Here is a 20,178-nt window from a genome sequence, read left to right as displayed (position 1 = left end):
CCGCCCAGTAGCTGCCTAGTTGCTTCAGCAGTCCCAGTCTTGTCCTGAAGCCCCGGCAGAGTCCCGTGAACCCAGCGGTCTTCAGTTCATAGTAGAAGGCCAAAGATGCTGGTATCAGCCAACAGTGGCAACAGGCAGATGAACTTGCCAGCACATGGGAAGGCAGCCTTCCTTCAGGTACAGGCAGAGGCAAAGCTGTTTCCCCTTTTTACCTAGTTGGAGAAAGTGGCACCCACATTAAGGGTGACGCTTGCCACTTGGCATAACCTGATGAAGAAAAACCCCTAACAGCTTTGTCTTAGTTAGTTCCAGGTCCAGTTAAGTTGATACAAAATGAGCTATGTAAATATCCAACTAATTGTGACAGTTGTCAGACACATAGATGGGTACACAGAGAAACCAAAAAGGAAGAGAGCGTGCACTGGAGAAAAGACCCTTCTCTTTAATAAATGGAGCTGATGAAGTCCATTTCCACATGTAGAAGACTCAAATTATATCCGTCTTTCTTTCTGTTTGTTTTGAGACAGTTTCTCTGTAGCTCTGGCTGTCCTGGAACTCACTATATAGACTAGGCTGGCCTCGAACTCACAGAGATGTGCCTGCCTCTGCCTCCTGAGTGCTCCACCACTGCTCAGCTATTTCTGTTTTTCTTGCCTTGAACAAAAATCAATTCAAATGGATCATCAACCTGAAGACGTTAAATTCTGAAGCTAATAACAGTGGTGCTCCACTGTTTGACATTGTGACATGACTTCGTGATCTCCAGATGTGTTGGGCCATGTTCATAACCACTCAGACTGCGGGTTGGATATACTGTAATCATAGGGAGAACACTTAGAGATAGAGGCATAGGCAAGAACTTTCTGGAAAGACTCTAATAGCTCAGGAAATAGCTTCAAGGAATGGAATTGTATAAAATAAAAAAAAAAAAAAATAAACTCGGGGCTGGAGAGATGGCTCAGAGGTTAAGAGCACTGCCTGCTCTTCCAGAGGTCCTGAGTTCAATTCCCAGCACCCATATGGTGGTTCCCAACCATCTGTAATGAGATCTGGGGCCCTCTTCTGGCCTGCAGGTATACATGCAGACAGAACACTACATAATAAATAAAACTTAAAAAAAAGTTCAAAAAAAAAAAAAAAAACACTTTTATACAACAAAGGAAATGGGTATGAGATGAAGAGACAGCCTAGAGAATGGGAGAAATTCTTTGTCAATTATAAATCTCACAGGACATTAGTATCTGGAATACACGGAGGACTCACAGCTGGGCATGGTGACACAAATCTGTAATCCTAGTACTTGGGAGATGGAGGCAGTGGGGTCAGGAACTCAAGGTCATCCTTTGCTACATTGCCAGTGTGAGGCCAGCCTGAGCTATGGGAAACCTTGTTTCAAATGATACCAGCCAACCAAACATAAAAATCCAAATCGTCCAATCAATAAATGAGCAAAAGAATTGGGCATGATTACAGTAACTGTAACCCCAACATTTGCGAGGCTAAGGCAGGAGGATCTTGAGTTCAAGGCCAGCTTGTGTTCATAGTTAGACCATGTATCACACAAGCAAACACAAAACAATGGAAGTTGGAGAACTGTTTCTCAGTTCTTAGTCTAGTTGCTGAAATCCAGAAAGTGATGTTGATAATAACAGGTAGGGAGAATGATGTACAAGAGCCATTGAGGAAGGCTGCCAACATCAACACTGGCCTCCATATGCACGAAGATTTTTAATATAGAGATGAATAGAAACAAAATAGTAAAGTCTTAAGCTGTATATTATGTGGAGCACCTTTTTTTTTCTTTCCTGGAAAAAAATTAGATGCAGCATTATATTAAAACTTCATGGGCTTTTCTTTTCTTTCTTTTTTTTCCCCTTTAGTTGTAGGTATCAAACCCAGCCAAGGTCATGTGCATGCTAAATAGGCAGTACTCTACTGTTGGTATATTCTTGGCCCTATCTCTTTTAAACTGGTTTTCTCAAGGCGCTTGATCAGAGGTTTTTCACATTTTGGAGGACACAGCAGAGATTAACATCATTTCCTAAATTAACAAAACCTCTTGTTTCCCTATTAAATAAGTGTCTTAGTTACAGTTCTGTTGTGAAAAGATACCATAGCCAAGGTAACTTATAAATGAAAACATTTAATTGGCTTAGTGCTTATAGTTTTAGAGGGTCCATCCAGGATCATTAGGTTGAGAAACATGGCAGCAGGCAGGCAGGCATGCCATTGGGGTAATAGCTGAGAGCTTATGTCTTATCCACAAGGCAAAGGCAGGGGCAGAAGCAGAGACAGACAGGGCTTTTTAAACTTGAAAACCTACCCCCACTGACACACCTCCTCCAGTGAGGCCACATCTTCTAGCCTTCCTAAACAGTCCAACTAGGAACCAATAACATTCAAATATATGAACCTAGGGGCTGTTCTCATTCAAACCACCACAGTAAGTTTATGTTAAATATTTCTACCTTTTCTCTTGAGCAAGTAGCCCATGTTGGCCTAGAACTCCCTAGGTAGTGAGGATGACCTGAACTCCCTCTGTTGTCCTGCCTCCACTTTCTAAGGCAGGGATTACAGTGCTTGCCACCACACTGGTCTAATGTGGTGTTGAGACCTGAACCCAAGACTTCATGTATGCTAGGTGAGCATTCTTCCACATAAACTACATTCCTACCCCCTAAACATAAAATAAATATAAAATATAAAAAGTAAAAAGGACTCCATACACTTACCAAACATAAACTAGAAAAGACTACAACTTATATTTAGTAAGAATCTCAATTGTACAACATTTAATATGTTATTAAAACAAAGGTAAATTATATTGTCAAAATGTTAGTGAAACTGTTTCCTTTGTGGTTTTTTGAGACAGCACCTCATGAAACCCAGAGATCTTGAAGTCACTATGAAGCTGGGGATGGCCTTGAACTTCTGATCCTATAGCACCTCTAGCACCCAGTGCTAGACATACAGTTTATATGGTACTGGGGATGAAACCTGGGGCTTTGTAGATTCTAGGCAAGCACTCTACCAACTGAGCTACATCTCTAGCCCCTTCCCTTCCAGTTTTAATGTGCTCAAGTTCCTTCTATACCTTTAGCAACTTTAAAAATTACTGGGTGGGCCAGGCAGTGGTAGCAACACCTTTAATCCCACCACTCGGGAGGCAGAGGCAGGTGGATCTCTGTGAGTTCAAGGCCAGTCTGATCTACAGAGTGAGTTCCAGGACAGCCAGGGCTACACAGAGAAACCTTGTCCTGAAAAGCAAAAACAACAAAAAGTATATTACATAACTATATGAACAAGCATTGGACTATTCAAAGAGGAGAAGAGAGATAGTATTAGTTTATTGTGGGGCCGGGTACTGAATTAGCTTTTAATTTCTCCTTTATGATAGCCATGTAAAAAAAGGTGTCATTTTGATACTGTTTTGCTTTACACACGAGGAAATAGGCTTACAGAGACCGACCACAGAGTTGTTGGTTTCTGATTTACTCTGGTCTTTGGGATTTCAAAGAGGCGCCTGGTCATATAAACCGTGAATAGTGACTAGTGAGATGGTGTAATGGGAAAGGTGCTTGCTGTCAAGGCTGAGGATCTGAATTTGATTCCCTGGACCCACACAGTGGAAGGAGAGAACTGTTTCCCACATGTTGTTCTCTCCTCTGACCCTCAACTCTTGAGCTGTGGTATGTGTGCACCTACATGCATACGCACAGACACATGCCAGTAAAAAGTAAATGTAATTAAAAAGACCATGAACCTGGTCTTGAAAGAGAGACAGAAATGTGTGCACCTGTTTTATTATATGTAAGGCTCGGGAGTACTTCTCTATTGGAGGAGATTAGGGTTTCAAATTGATGCTGTTGCTATTAGCTGTTCCAGGTTGGTGTTTGCACAGTAATGAAATTTGTGTGTGTATAGTGGAAACAGAAACAGTGTGGAAATACTACCTAATATTTACATATAATATTAAATGTAGTGTTGTTATTACCTTGTTTGGTGATCCTAATCCTAATATAATGTCTCTTGTTACAGATGTCCCCCTCGTACTTTCCTACCAGCTCTCTGTAAGATTTTTCTTGATGAAAGTGCTCCAGACAATGTGTTGGAGGTGACAGCCCGTGCCATAACGTACTACCTGGATGTGTCTGCAGAATGCACCCGAAGGATTGTAGGGGTGGATGGCGCTATCAAAGCACTTTGTAACCGTTTGGTGGTAGTCGAACTTAACAACAGGACCAGCAGAGATTTAGCTGAACAATGTGTAAAGGTAAATATTTCTTATATTATTTGGAGAATAAAAGATATGTTTTACTGAAAAAGTAAAATTCCACCATCTCAACTGCTTTGAGAGCGATAAAGAACAGGAATTGACAGTCATGTCATATCAAAGGTCCCAGAAGTATTGGGAAGTGAAATCTCAGGCTGGCAGCTGTGGGCAGTGTACACTTTCCTGTTCTGCTTCTTCCCGAAGTTTCTGTGTATAACATAGTGACAGAGTTCACCCTGACAAAGAACACGAGCACCCGGTACAGGCAATCTTGTAAGAACTCTTAGGTCACCAGGGTAGTCCTGGAAGCAGAGCCATTAGCATCCTATCTGTTTACAGATGCAAAGAACCAGTATACTGAGCAGGTAGTGGGTGACAGAGCTGAGATTCGAAACGTAGGAAGGTTTAGGACCCATGGACTTACCTATTTCACTGTCATCTCCAGAGTAAACTGTTTTAGAGGCTGCAGAGCTGGCTTAGCAATGAAGAGACCTTGCTGCTCTTGCAGAGAACCTGAGTTTGGTTCTTAGCACCCATGGGTGTCTTATAGCCTGTAACTCTGGCTCCAGGAGGGTCTAATTTTCTGATTTCTATGGGCACCTGCATTTGTCCACATGAGCATGTACACACAGACATACACTAGTATTTTATTCCTTATCAGAAGAACTAAATTTTGTGTGACCCCATGGGTACCTGCACTCATACCAGCATGTGTGTACACACACACACACACACACACACACACATACACATATACACACACACACACACACACACCAGTAGTAAGTCAATAATTTATTAGAAATAGTTAGTGAACATGTTTAGATTGTTTTATTTTGTATTTTTGAGTCAGGGTCTTGCCATTTATGTTTTATGATGTTCTACGTTTTAGATTTGGTTGTGATTGATTTCATTTATTTGTCTGTTGTTTTTTTTTTTAAATTATATTTATTAAATTTTTCCCATTTTACATACCAGCCCCAGTTCCCCCTCCCTCCCCTTCTCCCGCCTCCTCACCTCCCTCCCACTCTACCCTATCCACTCCTCAGAGTGGGTAAGGCCTCCCATGGTAGTCAACAAAGTCTGGCATACCAAGTTGAAGGAGGGCCTAGCCCCTCACCATTGTATCAAGGCTGAGCAAGGTATCCCACCACTGGGAATGGACTCCAAAAAGCCAGTTCATGCACCTGGGATAAGTCCTGGTCCTGCTGCCAGGGACCCCCCAAACAGATCAAGCCACATTCAGTGGGTCTAGTTCGGTCCCATGCAGGTTCCTGAGCTGTCAGTCCAGAGTCAGTGAGCTCCAACTAGCACCGGCCAGCTGTCTCTGTGGGTTTCCCCATCATGATCTTGACCCTGTCTTCTTCTCCTCCTTCTCCTCCTTCTCCTCCTTCTCCTCCTTCTCCTCCTTCTCCTCCTCCTCCTCCTCCTCCTCCTCCTTTTTTGAATGCTGAATGCTGTTTATTTCTGAAGGAGGGAGTATTTGTCTGTTTTGAAGCAGGGTCTCACTATGTAGCCCCAGCTGGCTTCAAAATCACAGAGATCTACTTGCCTCTAATTTCCTTTTGAAAACTTTATTTGCAAGTTGCTGTGCTGTTTCTTGTTGCATAATTTGTATTTTGTAGCATTGGAAAGTGTATGTTGTAAACTCTGTTACTGGTAGTTTGCTACTTCAAAGACAACCAAAAAACAGCCACAACAAACAAACAAACAAACAAACAAACAAACAAAAGCCTCGTTTGACTATCGATTACAATTCAGCTTTCTTCCTGGAATGCCAGCTCCTAGAAAGAGTAGCAAAAAGTGCTTTCCAAGCCCCTTGAAATCAAGGTTGGCTTTGTTTAACTCTCCTGAAAACAGACAGGAGAAGGTCTCATGACATCACTTCTTTACAGCTCTGAACTTGGATCCTGGTGTTCAGGTTTGATTTTCTTGACCATTTCATTCTTTTCTCTCTTCCCCATGTAGCCTGGGTTAGCATTGTCCTCACTGTGCAGCCAAGGATGCTTTTGAGTTCCCGATCTTTCTGCCTGAGTCTCCCAAGTGCTGTCCTGACAGGCTTACACCACCCCACCTGGTTGATATCAGTTATTGTTCGTTGATTATAGGTTGCATTTATAACACACTCTATGTATTGGGTTAAATAAAATTAGGTGGATAGAAAATTTAATTTCACTGTTTTACTTTACTGTTTGGAATGTAGCTGTTGAATTTGGAAGGTTTCTTATGCTTTCTGTGATTCTGACAAGTTGAATTAGTGTTGCTGTCCTGTGGTAATTTTGTGTCACTGTTGTAGGTGTTGGAACTGATATGCACTCGGGAGTCAGGAGCAGTCTTTGAGGCTGGGGGTTTGAACTGTGTTCTTACCTTCATTCGCGACAGTGGACACCTGGTTCATAAAGACACCTTACACTCTGCGATGGCCGTGGTATCAAGACTCTGTGGCAAAATGGAGCCTCAAGATTCTTCTTTAGAAATTTGTGTAGAGTCTTTGTCTAGTTTACTAAAACATGAAGACCATCAGGTAGGTAAATTGTATTGGAGATGTTGAATTTTCAAAAAGACAAGAACTGGGGAGCATTTATAATTAACTTTTCACTTGATTTACTTCTCTGACACTTCTACAGCATAAGCTTTTAAAGGAAGGACAGTAAAATGTGTTTTATGGCAAGGCATGGTAGTGCAGGCCTTTAATCCTAAACATTCAGAAAGCAGACGGAAGCCAGTGAGTGAAAGTCTGACCTTGTCTACACTCTGTGTTCCAGGCCAGACAGGGTTACACAAAGAGACACTGTTTCAAAAACAACAAAACAAAAAACCCGTTCAATTATGAAAGTGATACATTTATTAAAATTTAAATGTTACAGAGATAGCCATTTTTTTAACTGTACTTGTATTCAGTGATGTTTTGTTGATTTAGTGCAATATTTACTGAAAACAGTAGGGTAGATCTTACCTAAGTAAAATAACCTAGTATTTATATAATATTATTTGTAAGGTTTTGTTGAATTCCCATGCATTAGAGAATAAAACTAAAACTTTCATGCTTCTCTTTATGGTTAGAGATTGTCTCACCTTACAGTCATAGATTATCTTGGCAAAGTTGTACATACTAACAATTTATATTTGAGAGTTTTTACTGTCCATTTACATCCTTTATATGTCCTGCGTCATTTGAGCAGACACAGTGGGCTATAGGTAGGAAACAGGTCTCTGACAGGGACCTAACTTTCTCAGATTATGAGTTAGGGGAATGTGGAGCTGTCATTCAGATTTAGATCGGGCGTGTACTCGATCACATGGCTCTGTCTGCTTTCCGTCTGGGGTGTGTTTTGAAGTGACAGTGGTAGCTCTCGGGAGGAAGTTTTATCCGCTTTGTTCCCACACATCAGGTGTCGGATGGAGCTCTGCGCTGTTTTGCATCACTAGCTGACCGGTTTACCCGTCGTGGAGTGGACCCAGCTCCACTGGCCAAGCATGGACTAACTGAAGAGCTTCTGTCCCGAATGGCAGCTGCAGGCGGCACTGTATCCGGACCGTCCTCAGCGTGCAAACCAGGGCGCAGCACCGCAGGAGCCCCCTCCACAGCTGCAGACTCCAAGCTGAGTAACCAGGTGTCGACCATCGTAAGTCTTCTCTCAACACTGTGCCGAGGCTCTCCACTAGTCACACATGTAAGCTGCTTCTTGACCCTTTGCTTTGTAACCTTTCAGAAAAGGGGTTTTTGTATGATGCAAATGTTCGGTGTTTCTCTCCCATTCTCTTGTTAGGATCTTCTGAGGTCAGAGCTTCCAGATTCGATTGAAAGTGCATTACAGGGTGATGAACGCTGTGTGCTTGATACCATGCGTTTGGTTGACCTCCTCTTGGTGCTATTATTTGAAGGACGGAAGGCCTTACCTAAGTCTAGTGCTGGATCTACAGGCAGAATCCCAGGACTACGGAGACTGGATAGTTCTGGAGAACGCTCCCATCGGCAGCTTATAGACTGTATTCGAAGTAAAGATACTGATGCACTCATAGATGCAATTGACACAGGAGGTCAGAAATTTTTCTCTTTAAATATAAAACCATAGCCAGGCTAGGCAATGGTGCCACACGCCTTTAATCCCAGCACTTGGGAGGCAGAGGCAGGAGGACGTCTGTGAGTTCGAGGCCAGCCTAGTCTACAAAGTGAGTTCCAGGACAGCCAGAGCTATCACAGAGAAGCCCTGTCTCAAAACAAAACCATAAACAAACAAACAAACAAATAAATACCATAAGATAAGGAATTGTAGAAGTCCTGTCTCAAAACAAAACCACAAACAAACAAATAAATAAATACCATAAGATAAGGAATTGTAGAAGCCCTGTCTCAAAACAAAACCACAAACAAACAAATAAATAAATACCATAAGATAAGGAATTGTAGAAGCCCTGTCTCAAAACAAAACCACAAACAAACAAATAAATAAATACCATAAGATAAGGAATTGTAGAAGCCCTGTTTCAAAACAAAACCACAAACAAATAAACAAACAAATACCATAAGATAAGGAATCATAGGCCATTTCTAGTTCATAGTGTTGGGGCAAGAGGCTTAGCCTGTTAACTATTTATTCTTGTACTTCCCCTATGTGTAATTATACAGTTACCAGCCTGGTGCATGGTAGTGTTTGAGTACATGTTTGTTGAGGGAGTGAAATGTCTATAAAATTGGACATTTACCCATTTTGTCACCTGAAAGAAAGTTTTCTGACCAGTTCTTTTTATTTATTTATTTATTTTTATTGCTATCTTATGTATGTGGGTGTTTGCTTTCATGGATGTATGTGCACTGTGTATGTGCTGGTGCCCTTAGAGGTCAGAGGTTGGAGCCCCTAGAACTGGAGTGATAGGTGGTTGTGAGCCACGATGTAGGTGCTGGGAATTGAACCTTGGTTTTTAGCAAGCACAGCAAGTACTCCAAACCTCTGTGCCATCTCTCTAGCCTCTATTATGGAATTTTAATACAGATTTTAAGAACTAGGGTTAAGAGAAGGGCACCCAAGAGGAAAGTAGGATGCATGGGAACGTGGATGTGAGCGTCTTAAAGGAGAGTCGTACTTTTCCCATCCTTACTTCGTGTTTGTTTAACCCCTCAGTGATTTCCTCCCATCCTCCCCGTTTCTCAGCAATCCCTCTGTGACTCTGACTAGCCTAGAACTCTGCAATGGAGACTAGCCTGGCGCAAACTCCTAATGGTTCTGCTGCTTCTGCCTCATGAGTGCTGGGGTTCTAGGTGTGCCACCATGCCTGGACTGAGCTGACCTTAGGTTTGCTGGCTATTTATTACTTTATAGTTGACTCCGCTGTGTAAAGTACCTTATTTCTGTACTTAGTGAAACATAGCAATCAGAAGTGTTTACACTTTAGAAAAGTTGAGCATTATGTTATTGGCCTTAAAAATAGAAGATTCCTGTTGTTTTAACTTTCAGCCTTTGAAGTCAATTTTATGGACGATGTGGGTCAGACTTTGTTGAACTGGGCCTCTGCATTTGGAACTCAGGAGATGGTAAGCTAATGCCAGGTGCTGTGTTAATTTCAGTGTGGAAGTATTCCTAGAGCACCTTTGTGATTCTTTATCATATTACAGGTGGAATTTCTTTGTGAGAGAGGTGCTGATGTTAATAGAGGCCAAAGGTCATCATCATTACACTATGCTGCATGTTTTGGAAGACCTCAGGTAGCAAAGGTAAAATCCAGGGTTTTGAAAATGTTATCTTATACTTATTTGTATATTTGTGTGTGTGTGTGTGTGTGTGTGTGTCTGTCTGTCTGTCTGCATGTGCATGTCATGGCACACATGTTGGACAGGAGACAACGTGGAAGAGTCAGTTCTCCACCTTCCATCATGACAGTCAGGGACTGAACTCAGGGCAATAGGTTTGGTGGTGAGCACCTTTACCCACTGAACCATCCTACCAGCCCCATGCTGTTAAAATGTTAATTTTTAACAACTGCATGGTTCAGAAATTAGAATAATAAAAAAAATTCATTCTGATAAGTTTACACTTCCATGCTGTCTACATCAATCCCCACAATAACTGGCTTTATTAGTTTTTAAAAAATCTTTTCAGTTGGGCAGTGGTGGCACACGCCTGTAATCTCAGCACCCGAGAGGCAGAGGCAGGTGGATCTCTGTGAGTTCGAGGCCAGCCTGGTCTACAGAGCTAGTCCAGGACAGGCTCCAAAGCTACAGAGAAACCCTGTCTCGAAAAACCAAAAAAAAAAAAAAAAAAATTTCAGTGTTTCCTAAGCAAAAAAACATACTATTTTCTGAGAAATTGAAATTCATGAGCTGGAGAGGTGGCTCAGCAGTTAGAGCACTGGCTGCCTTTCAGTGGAGTTGGGTTGAATATTTCCTGACACCCACGTGACTGCTCACACCGTCTGTAACTGGTACCAGGTGTTGTGACAGCCTCCTCAGGCAACATGCACACACATGGTGCACAGATGTACATACTGGAAAAATGCCTGTACACATAAAATAATAATAAAACATTAAAATAAAAAACAACAAGTCAAATGAAAATGTTCATATCAGGTATGTGATATGGGACTCGAGTCTGTTTATTGTGAAATAACTTGGCATAATAAAAGGTTAGTCTACTCTAAAGTCAGATGCAAATGGATTCAAGTTTCAGTCTGTACAAAAACTGTTGCTCTTAAGTTTGTCGGGATGTTTTGTCTGTAGAGTATTACTGTCAGAATTAGGAGATAACACATGTGGATCACTGTAGGAGAGTAGTAATGTCAGAATTAGGAGATAACACATGTGGATCACTGTAGTAGTTGTAGTACTGTCAGAATTAGGAGATAACACATGTGGATCCCTGTAGTAGTCAGTGATCGTGGGTGTTGGTGTGGTAGCTGCTGTCACTGTCCTACCATCTTACAGTATGAACGCATTCTGGTGATGATCCTGGAGTGGCTTGCCTTCTCTCTAGAGACACTCAGAGTCTAGCGACTTGAACCGGCTAGTTTTTAGAGAGAGCTGGGCCTCTACTGGTACCCAAGTAACAGTCAGTACGCAAAGCACATCTTAGAGTTTTTGTTTCAGAGAGACACCCCCCCCCCCCATTCTGAGGATCAAACCTAGGGTAGAGCATTTGGTGCAGCTCTGTTTCAGGTGTTTTTACATTGTATCAATTCTGTCATTGAAAAAAGTGTTTGAGCCATTATGATTAAGTAGTGTCACCATGAGGTTATAAAATGTTTAAGAGGAATGAGGTAAGGGACAGATCTTATTTGTTTGTTTGTTTGTTTGTTTATTTATTCCTATTATCAGCTTGATACAGTACAAATTCTTATCCTAATAGTGAAGTGTTTTATTGAGGCTTGCCCAGTAATTGAGTAAAACCAAAACTTATTACTTATTATAAGCCACAGTCATCTTAGGGTCCCCCCTGCTATATAGCCTCTGATTCTGTGGGTTGCAGTCTGATTGTCCTTTGCTTTATATCTGGTATCCACTTATGAGTGAGTACATACCATGTTTGTTCTTCTGAGTCTGGGTTACCTCACTCAGGATGATCTTTTCTAGTTCCATCCATTTGCCTGCAAATTTCATGATGTCATTGTTTTTCTCTGCTGAGTAGTACTCCATTGTGTGTATGTACCACATTTTCTTAATCCATTCTTCAGTTGATGTACATCTAGGTTGTTTCCAGGTTCTGGCTATTATAAATAGTGCTGCTATGAACATAGTTGAGCATGTATCTTTGTGGTATGATTGAGCATTTCTTGGGTATATGGGTACATACGAAGAGTGGTATGGCTGAGTCTTGAGGTAGATTGATTTCCAATTTTCTGAGGAACTGCCATAGTGATTTCCACAGTGGTTGTACAAGTTTGCATTCCCACCAACAGTGGAGGAGTGTTCCCTTTGCTCCACATCCTCTCCAACATAGACTGTCATTACTGTTTTTTATCATAGCCATTCTGACAGGTATAAGGTGGTATCTCAGAGTTGTTTTGATTTGCATTTCTCTGTTGATTAAGGATGTTGAGCATTTCTTTAAATATCTTTCAGCCATTTCAGAGTCTTCTTTTGAGAATTCTCTGTCTAGCTCTTTAGCCCATTTTTAAATTGAATTGTTCATTATTTTGATGTCTAGTTTCTTGAGTTCTTTATATACTGTGGAGATCAGTCCTCTGTCAGATGTGGGGTTGGTGAAGGTCTTTTCCCATTCTGTAGGCTGTCTTTTTGTCTTACTGACCATGTCTTTTGCCCTACAAAAGCTTCTCAGTTTCAAGAGGTCCCATTTATTAATTGTTGTGCTCAGTGTCTGTGCTGCTGGTGTTATATTTAGGAAGTGATCTCTGGTGCCGATGCGTTCAAGAGTACTTCCTACTTTCTCTTCTATTAAGTTTAGTGTAACTGGATGTATGTTGAGGTCTTTGATCCACTTGGACTTGAGTTTTGTGCATGGTGACAGATATGGATCTATTTGTAATCTTTTACATACTGACATCCAGTTATGCCAGCACCATTTGTTGAAGATACTTTTTTCCCCCCATTGTATAGTTTTGGCTTTCTTTGTCAAAAATCAGGTGTTCATATGTGTGTTGGATTAATGTCAGGGTCTTCAATTCGATTCCATTGGTCCATGTGTTTGTTTTTATGCCAGTACCAAGCTGTTTTTATTACTATAGCTCTATAGTAGAGCTTTAGGTCAGGGATGGTGATGCCTCCAGAGGTTGCTTTATTGTACACAGGATTCTTTTAGCTATCCTGGGTCTTTTGTTTTTCCACATGAAGTTGAGTATTGTTCTTTCCAAGTCTGTGAAGAATTGTGTTGGGATTTTGATGGGGATTGCATTGAATCTGTAGATTTCTTTTGGTATGATTGAAGGGACAGGTCTTGATGCACTTTTGGTCACATGATTGGTAATTGACATTGTATAGGAAATGCTGAGATTGATCGCCAGGTCATCAAGTGTGTGGTAATTCAATTAAAGTAAAAAGCCAGGAGGAGTGACACATTCAGATTGGAATATAATATACCTTGAGGGGTAGTAAATAATAAAGTGAAATGTGTGTGTAATTGTTTGAAATACAAATATCTGCCTTTAAGGTGATAGGTACAGGGTAAGATTTGTATTAGTATCTGCATGATTGATTCTGGAAAGCCTTTGTTTGTTTGCTTTGAGACAGGGTTCCTCTTAGCCCTGACTGTCCTGGAACTCACTTTGTAGACCAGGCTGGCCTCGAACTTGGAGATCCTCCTGCCTTTTCTTTTGCCTCCCAAGTGCTGAGATTAAAGGTGTGTGTCACCACCGCCCAGCTCTGGAAAGTCTTTAAAAAAATTTTTTATTTTATGTGTTTGTGTGCTTGAGTGTATGTATGTATGTATGTATGTTTGTATGTTTGTATGTGTACCACTGTGTTCAGGGAGCTGTTGTAGGTCAGAAGAGGGAATAGGATCTTTGCAACTAGACTTGCAGGTGGTCGTGAGTCACATATCAGTGTGGGAGCCTTACCCAGCTCCTCTGCAAGAACAGTTAAGTGTTCTTTTTTTTTTTTTTTTTTTGTGGAGCTGAGGATCGAACCCCGGGCCTTGCGCTTGCTAGGCAAGCACTCTACCACTGAGCTAAATCCCCAACCCCAGTAAGTGTTCTCAACTGCTCAACCATCTCTCCAGCTTGCGAAAACCTTTAAACTGTAGAGTTGAATGATATAAGAGCTGCTGTTGTATTAAAATTAAATGCTTTTCTTCATAAGACTCTCTTACGGCATGGTGCAAATCCAGATCTAAGAGACGAAGATGGGAAAACACCGTTGGATAAAGCTCGAGAAAGAGGCCACAGTGAAGTAGTGGCCATCCTCCAGTCTCCAGGTGAGCTGTGTGCCTTTGCTCTTCAGCTTCCCTTCCGCAGACATACATTATAGAAATGAACCATTCTTAGGAAGCAGAATAATTCCATAGATAATGGGGTGTGTGTGCTGCCTGACGTGAGTCCTCGGAACTAAACTCAGGTCCTCTGAAAGAGCATGTGTGCTCTCAAACAGTCATTCCTCTGGCCCCTTTCGGGTTTTTGAGACTAGTTGTGTAAGTCCAGAATGAAAATAAAATCTAAACTTAAAAGATTTGGGGTTGTCATATAAAGAATGAGTAGCAGCTGTGTAACTAGAATGATGTGACGGGTTTTAAGTTTTCAGAGTAGGTAGTAGGGCTTTTTTGTCTGTAGTGCTGAAAATTGAACTCTGATCCCCAGGTAATTTAGTTTGAAATGAGTATATATTAACATTTTTTTCCTTGAAGGACATTGTATTTCAAAATGCATTTTTAAAAATAATACTTTGTAGGTGATTGGATGTGCCCAGTTAATAAAGGGGATGACAAGAAAAAGAAAGACACAAACAAAGATGAAGAAGAATGTAATGAACCCAAAGGAGATCCAGAAATGGCGCCAATATACTTGAAGAGGTTATTGCCTGTGTTTGCACAAACATTTCAGCAAACTATGTTACCTTCCATAAGGTAGCTATTCATACCATGCTTAAATTATACTGATGCTACAATTTTTCAGAAGGATCTGGAATTTGTTTAAAATATATAGTAAGAATATAAATTAGGTTGAAAGTGGGAGTATCAACTCAATATTAGTTATGAATGCTCAGCCTTAGCTTATGCTTGTTTCTTGCTAACTCTTATTACTTAAATTAACCTGTTTCTTTTTCTTCATCTACGTTTTGCCTCAGGGCTTTTTACCTTTCTTTTCCTTCTGTATGTTCTACTCTGTGTTTGGCTGGCTGCCAGCTACCTGGCTGGCCCCAGGTGTCTCCTCTTTCCCCCTTATTCTCTCCACTCCATTCTCTTTTACTTATTCTGTCTGCCTGCCAGCCCTGCGTGCCCCTCTACTGCCTAGCTAGGCTTTTCAGCTTTTTATGAGACCAATCAGGTGCCTTAGGCAGGCAAGGTAAAACAGCAGCACATCTTTACATAATTAAACAAATGCAGCATAAACAAATGTAACCCATCTTCACCCAGTTAAAGTAATAGTCTACAACATGCCTCTTCCAAGGACTGAGATTAAAAGTTTTGCACCACTACTCTTGGCTTCTGGTTTAAGAATGCTTGAAAAATAGTAATCTTCAAAGCTAGTGTTCACAAATGAGAACATGTGTGTCATGTGTCTTTTTGAGTCAGGGTTATTTCACTCATAATGATTGTTGAGAGTTCCATGCATTTACCTGTGAATTTCATTTTGGAGGCAGCTGAATAATAGTCCATTGTGTCTATGTACCACATTTTCATTGTCCATTCAGCAGCTGATGGACATATATGCAGTATAGAGCAGCAATGAACATGGATGGGCATGTTATCTCGAGAGTAGGATGTAGAGTCCTTTGGGCATATGCCCAGGTATGGAGCAGCCGGATGGTATGATAGATCTGTTCCTTCCTCCCTTGGAACTGCCACACTGAATCCATAGTGGCTGTACATGGTTTGTATTCCTACCAACACTGAATAATGTTTCCCCTTTAACATGTCCACTTCTTTTGAGTCCATGCTCAAATATTTTTTTTAACTTTTTTCTTTTTTTGGAGCTGAGGATTGAACCCAGGGCCTTGCGCTTACTAGGCAAACGTTCTACCACTGAGCTAAATCCCCAACCCCAACTTTTTTAGTTATTTTTATTGAACACATACCCAAGTATTGAAGGTACACTTTTTTTAAAATGTGTTAATTTTAACTCCTGTTATATCAGAGCATTCAACAGTACTCATAATCAATGTATTAACAGCTAGCAAAAACAAAAACAAATGTCGTGTCTTGCATTGTCCAGAGATGGCTTTCTGGGCTAATGCTCTCCTCAAATCCTGTACCTCAGAAAGAGTGTCAGAAGCAGTTTGGGGAAGCTATGCTCAAATCTTTAAGAGATTCCCCCCCCCCCCCCATGTTTAGGTTTTGTATATTCTAGATACTAACCCTGTCAACTGTATAGCTGGCAGAGTATTCTTCACTTTCTGTAGACCATCTCTTTACTAAAATGACGGTGTCCTTTGCTGGATAGGAGCTTTATACCTTCATGGTGTCCCAGGCTAGTCTTAGATTTGCAGATCTCTTCCCTTTTGACTCCTGAGTGCTAGAACTACAGGTGTGAATCACCACAACCTGGCTTTCTAGCCTTTTAAAAATCAGTTTGCAAGTGTGGAGGCTGTCCTCATGTGTGTTCAGTCCATATAAAAGTGGTTTAAGTGCTTAGATGGATAAATTTCTCAGTATTCAAGAAAAAAAATGTGGTTGCCCCAAAATGATGGCCTTTCTTTTCTTTTTTTTAAAAAATTTATTCTTATTTTATGTGCATTGGTGTTTTTCTTGGTGTGTGTCTCTGTCAGGGTATCAGATCTTGGAGTTACAGACAGTTGTTAGCTGCCATGTGCTGGGAATTGAACCCAGGTACTCTGGTAGAGCAATCAGTGCTCCTAACCACTGAGCCATCTCTCCAGCTCCAAAGATGCTATTTTTAATATAATAGAAACATGCTTTTAAGTGAACTTAGCTTATAAAGTAGTGTTAAATAGGAAGTTTGTGAATATAAAATATTTATATGTATTCATAAAAATATAGCACACCAGTAGAGGTAAGTGAATTCAGACTGATTTGTTATCTCTGTGTTAGACTTTCCTTGTAAAACTGAGATAATAAAACCTACTTCATGTGGTTTGTTGTATGGTTTAAAAGAGCTGTAATGTTTTAAATTATGTGAATGAATTCCTGCCTCATAACGGGTCAGTGTGTGTGTGTGTGTGTGTGTGTGTGTGTGTGTGTGTGTGTGTGAGAGAGAGAGAGAGAGAGAGAGAGAGAGAAAGGAGGGGGAAGGAGGGACATAGGTATTTGCATGCTTTTTACCTCATTTTCTAAAGTTACCATGCTGTGCTAGCAACCAAGCTGATTAAATGTAATATAGAATAGCATTTAACAAGAGTATTAAGGATGATTAGTTTTGATTAACATAATATATTACCCAAATAGTAAACAAACTTGTGATAGCATAGAGTCTTAATTTTTTGCTATTAAGTTTATGCTTTTCATTAGTACTCGTAAAATTGTTGGACACTTAAGTTTTTACTAATACATAGCTGAATATTTATCTAATTCGAGCCTTTGGGTTTCATAAAATTCTTTTTTTCTTCTCAAGGAAAGCCAGTCTTGCCCTAATTCGAAAAATGATTCATTTTTGCTCTGAAGCACTGTTAAAGGAAGTTTGTGATTCTGATGTTGGTCACAATCTGCCCACCACACTAGTAGAGATCACTGCAGCTGTCCTGGACCAGGAGGTTCGTCTCCCAGCCTGAGCCCCTCTCCTAGCTGTAACTCCTCCCTTGTGCCGATGACAGACTGTCCGTCCAGGAGACTGGACGGATGTTCTCCTCTTCCTTGACTTCTGCTCTCATGTGCTCCCTCTTTTTCCTCCCCAGGACGATGACGACGGCCACTTGCTAGCTTTGCAGATCATAAGGGATTTGGTAGATAAAGGTGGTGATATTTTTTTAGATCAGCTAGCCAGACTTGGTGTAATTAGCAAAGTATCAGCTTTGGCAGGTCCTTCTTCTGATGATGAGAATGAAGAGGAATCGAAACCAGAAAAAGTGAGTGGTCCTCATTGTAATATTGATAACAGGGTTTGTTTTATGGAAATCTATGTTTAATTTAGGATGGTTTTTGACAGATATATAATGTAATATGAAAATATATTGAAATATAAAATAGCATTACATATGTATCTTTTTGGTCAATTTTCCTTTAAAAGTTTTTGTTATAATTTTAAATGTAGGACAAGGTTCCAAATGTACTTAAAGAATATCAGAATTCCTGTCATATCCATTAGTTGTTAATATTTTGCCCCATTTGCTTTATCATCTTCATATACACATTTATGTGTCTATGCATTGTTTGGAGGCAGAATCTCTTTCCTTCCTTGGGGTGGGGGTGCTGTGAACTGAATAAATAACAACAGCACTAACATTTTTTCTGATGGCAGGATATGGATTATAGTTGACAGAGTAACAGTCTGTTAATTCTAGTTGGTAGACATTCAGTAGGTTTTGAAATAGCACGTGTTCCATTTAGTTTCCAAGTCCTTGAGGGCCTTACAGTTTTGTTGCCTGTTTCTTTATCTTTGAGGGAGAGAGTGCCTTGGTGTTCTGAGGACTCAGCTTGGCTTTGCATTGTATCCTGTTTCTTGCTGATGCAATTGAGTTTCATGTTTTAGTAGTTATGTTAGAGAAGCGATGCTGAGTTCCTCCTGGCCAGTGAACTTTTGAAGAGGCACATTGTAACTGTTGGCATGTTGCCTTGGATCCCTTGATTACGTTTCTTTCCTTAGCTGTCTCTGATGCAACTTTGAGACAGAATCGCACTCTAGTCCAGACAGACCTGGGATTTACTCTGTAGTACAGGGCGTCCTTGAAATCATGGCAATACTCCTCCCTCAATTTCAAGTTCAAGGTGTGGCATCGTTCCTCGCTATAATGTTACTCTGTTTCCTTCTGTAATTAGTAAACAATGTGTAGGTAGTTACTGGAGAATATTTGAGTATACTTTTTCTTATTTAACTATAATCTAGTGTCAGTATTTGTTGGTAGTTGTTCCTTGACTGGCGTTAAAATCTGCCTTATCTAAGGTGGGCTGTGGTTTACAGCGTTCTTAGTTTGCTTGGAGCTGTGTTTGTGATGTGCGTGCGTGTACTTCTGTGCCTTTTTGCCCCTTTTTTTGGAGGCAGAATCTATTCCTTCTTGATAGTCTTTAATATTTACTTACGCTCTTCCAAATTTGGTAAAATTGGGATAATTTTTGGCTGCTAGTCCTTTAAATCTTTTCCTTATTTCCTCCTTCTTTGCCGAAGTCTCAAATAGTATGTGTGTTGGAGTATTTGCTGACATCAGCTGCTCTCCGTCTGTCTCTCTTCTGTCTGTCACTCTATCTCATGCCTGGTTGAGTCCAGTTCTTTCCTCTCTGCCCTGATCATATCTAGTGAGTTCATCAGAATTTTATTTGTCCTGTGTTCATATGTGTGGTTCAGCATTAGATTTAAAAATTCTTAAGATGAAAAATATAACACATAACCTGAGTAACTAACTCACTAGGTCCCGAACCCTGAATTCTGTTTCTGCCTAGTCCAGTTGGGTTAAACATCTTAAGCTTGCATCTACCTCCTCAGTTTGCAAGGTTGGATTCTGTAGGTACTTTTTCATGATCCTAGCCAGAAAATTGTCTCTGCCTAAGGCCCTGACTTCCATTTCATTTTCCTGAAATTTCATGAACTATTTATTATGTTGCCTGTTGTCACATGAAACTTTTTCCCCATATATCTGGTCTAATGTTAAGTTGTTCACCATGGAAACAGTGGATTTGAAAAGCTCGGTTCTTATTAGTTCATGTGATGTGGGGCAGAGAGAGAGAGAGAGAGAGAGAGGGAGGGAGGGAGGGAGGGAGAGAGAGAGAGGGAGAGAGGGAGAGAGAGAGAGAGAGAGAGAGTGTGTGTGTGTGTGTGTGTGTGTGTGTGTGTGTGTGTGTGTGATATGTATGTGCACATGTGGAGGGAGGCTAGAGGTCAACCTCAAGTGTTCATGAGGAGCAGCCACCTTACTTTCTTCTAGGTTTTTATCGGTGCGTGTATGTGAGGTGGGGAGTATGTGTGACAGTGTTGGGGGTCAGATGTCACCTTCATAGAGTTTGCCCTCTTCTCACCCTCATGTGGCCTTTGGAGGGTGAACCCAGGTCAGCAGGCCTGCCTGCACCACAGTAGCTTATACCTGTGGAACAATCTTACCTGGCCTGCCATGGCTTTTTGAGACCAGATCTCTTACAGGAGCCTGAGGCTCTCACTGTTAGGGCTAGACCAGCAGGCCAGTTTCTTCTTCATCTGCTCAG

General features: G+C 40.9%; 1 protein-coding gene across 3 annotated transcripts in view; it reads left to right on the top strand.

Moving 5' to 3' along the window:
* Positions 1–20,178, top strand: part of Hectd1 (HECT domain E3 ubiquitin protein ligase 1) — an 88,884-nt gene that overhangs the window by 17,513 nt on the left and 51,193 nt on the right. For all 3 annotated transcript variants that reach the window (XM_036205472.1, XM_036205471.1, XM_036205470.1), the window contains exons 3-12: positions 4,039–4,273; positions 6,570–6,797; positions 7,666–7,947; positions 8,044–8,314; positions 9,730–9,806; positions 9,888–9,986; positions 14,019–14,133; positions 14,604–14,778; positions 17,444–17,582; positions 17,724–17,894. In XM_036205472.1, the coding sequence (XP_036061365.1) occupies positions 4,039–4,273; positions 6,570–6,797; positions 7,666–7,947; positions 8,044–8,314; positions 9,730–9,806; positions 9,888–9,986; positions 14,019–14,133; positions 14,604–14,778; positions 17,444–17,582; positions 17,724–17,894 (1,792 nt within the window). The remainder of the gene's footprint in view (positions 1–4,038; positions 4,274–6,569; positions 6,798–7,665; positions 7,948–8,043; positions 8,315–9,729; positions 9,807–9,887; positions 9,987–14,018; positions 14,134–14,603; positions 14,779–17,443; positions 17,583–17,723; positions 17,895–20,178) is intronic.

The sequence above is a fragment of the Onychomys torridus genome, chromosome 14, assembly GCF_903995425.1.
Source record: "Onychomys torridus chromosome 14, mOncTor1.1, whole genome shotgun sequence".
Lineage (NCBI taxonomy): Eukaryota > Metazoa > Chordata > Mammalia > Rodentia > Cricetidae > Onychomys > Onychomys torridus.
This window is presented reverse-complemented; position numbering and strand designations above follow the sequence as displayed.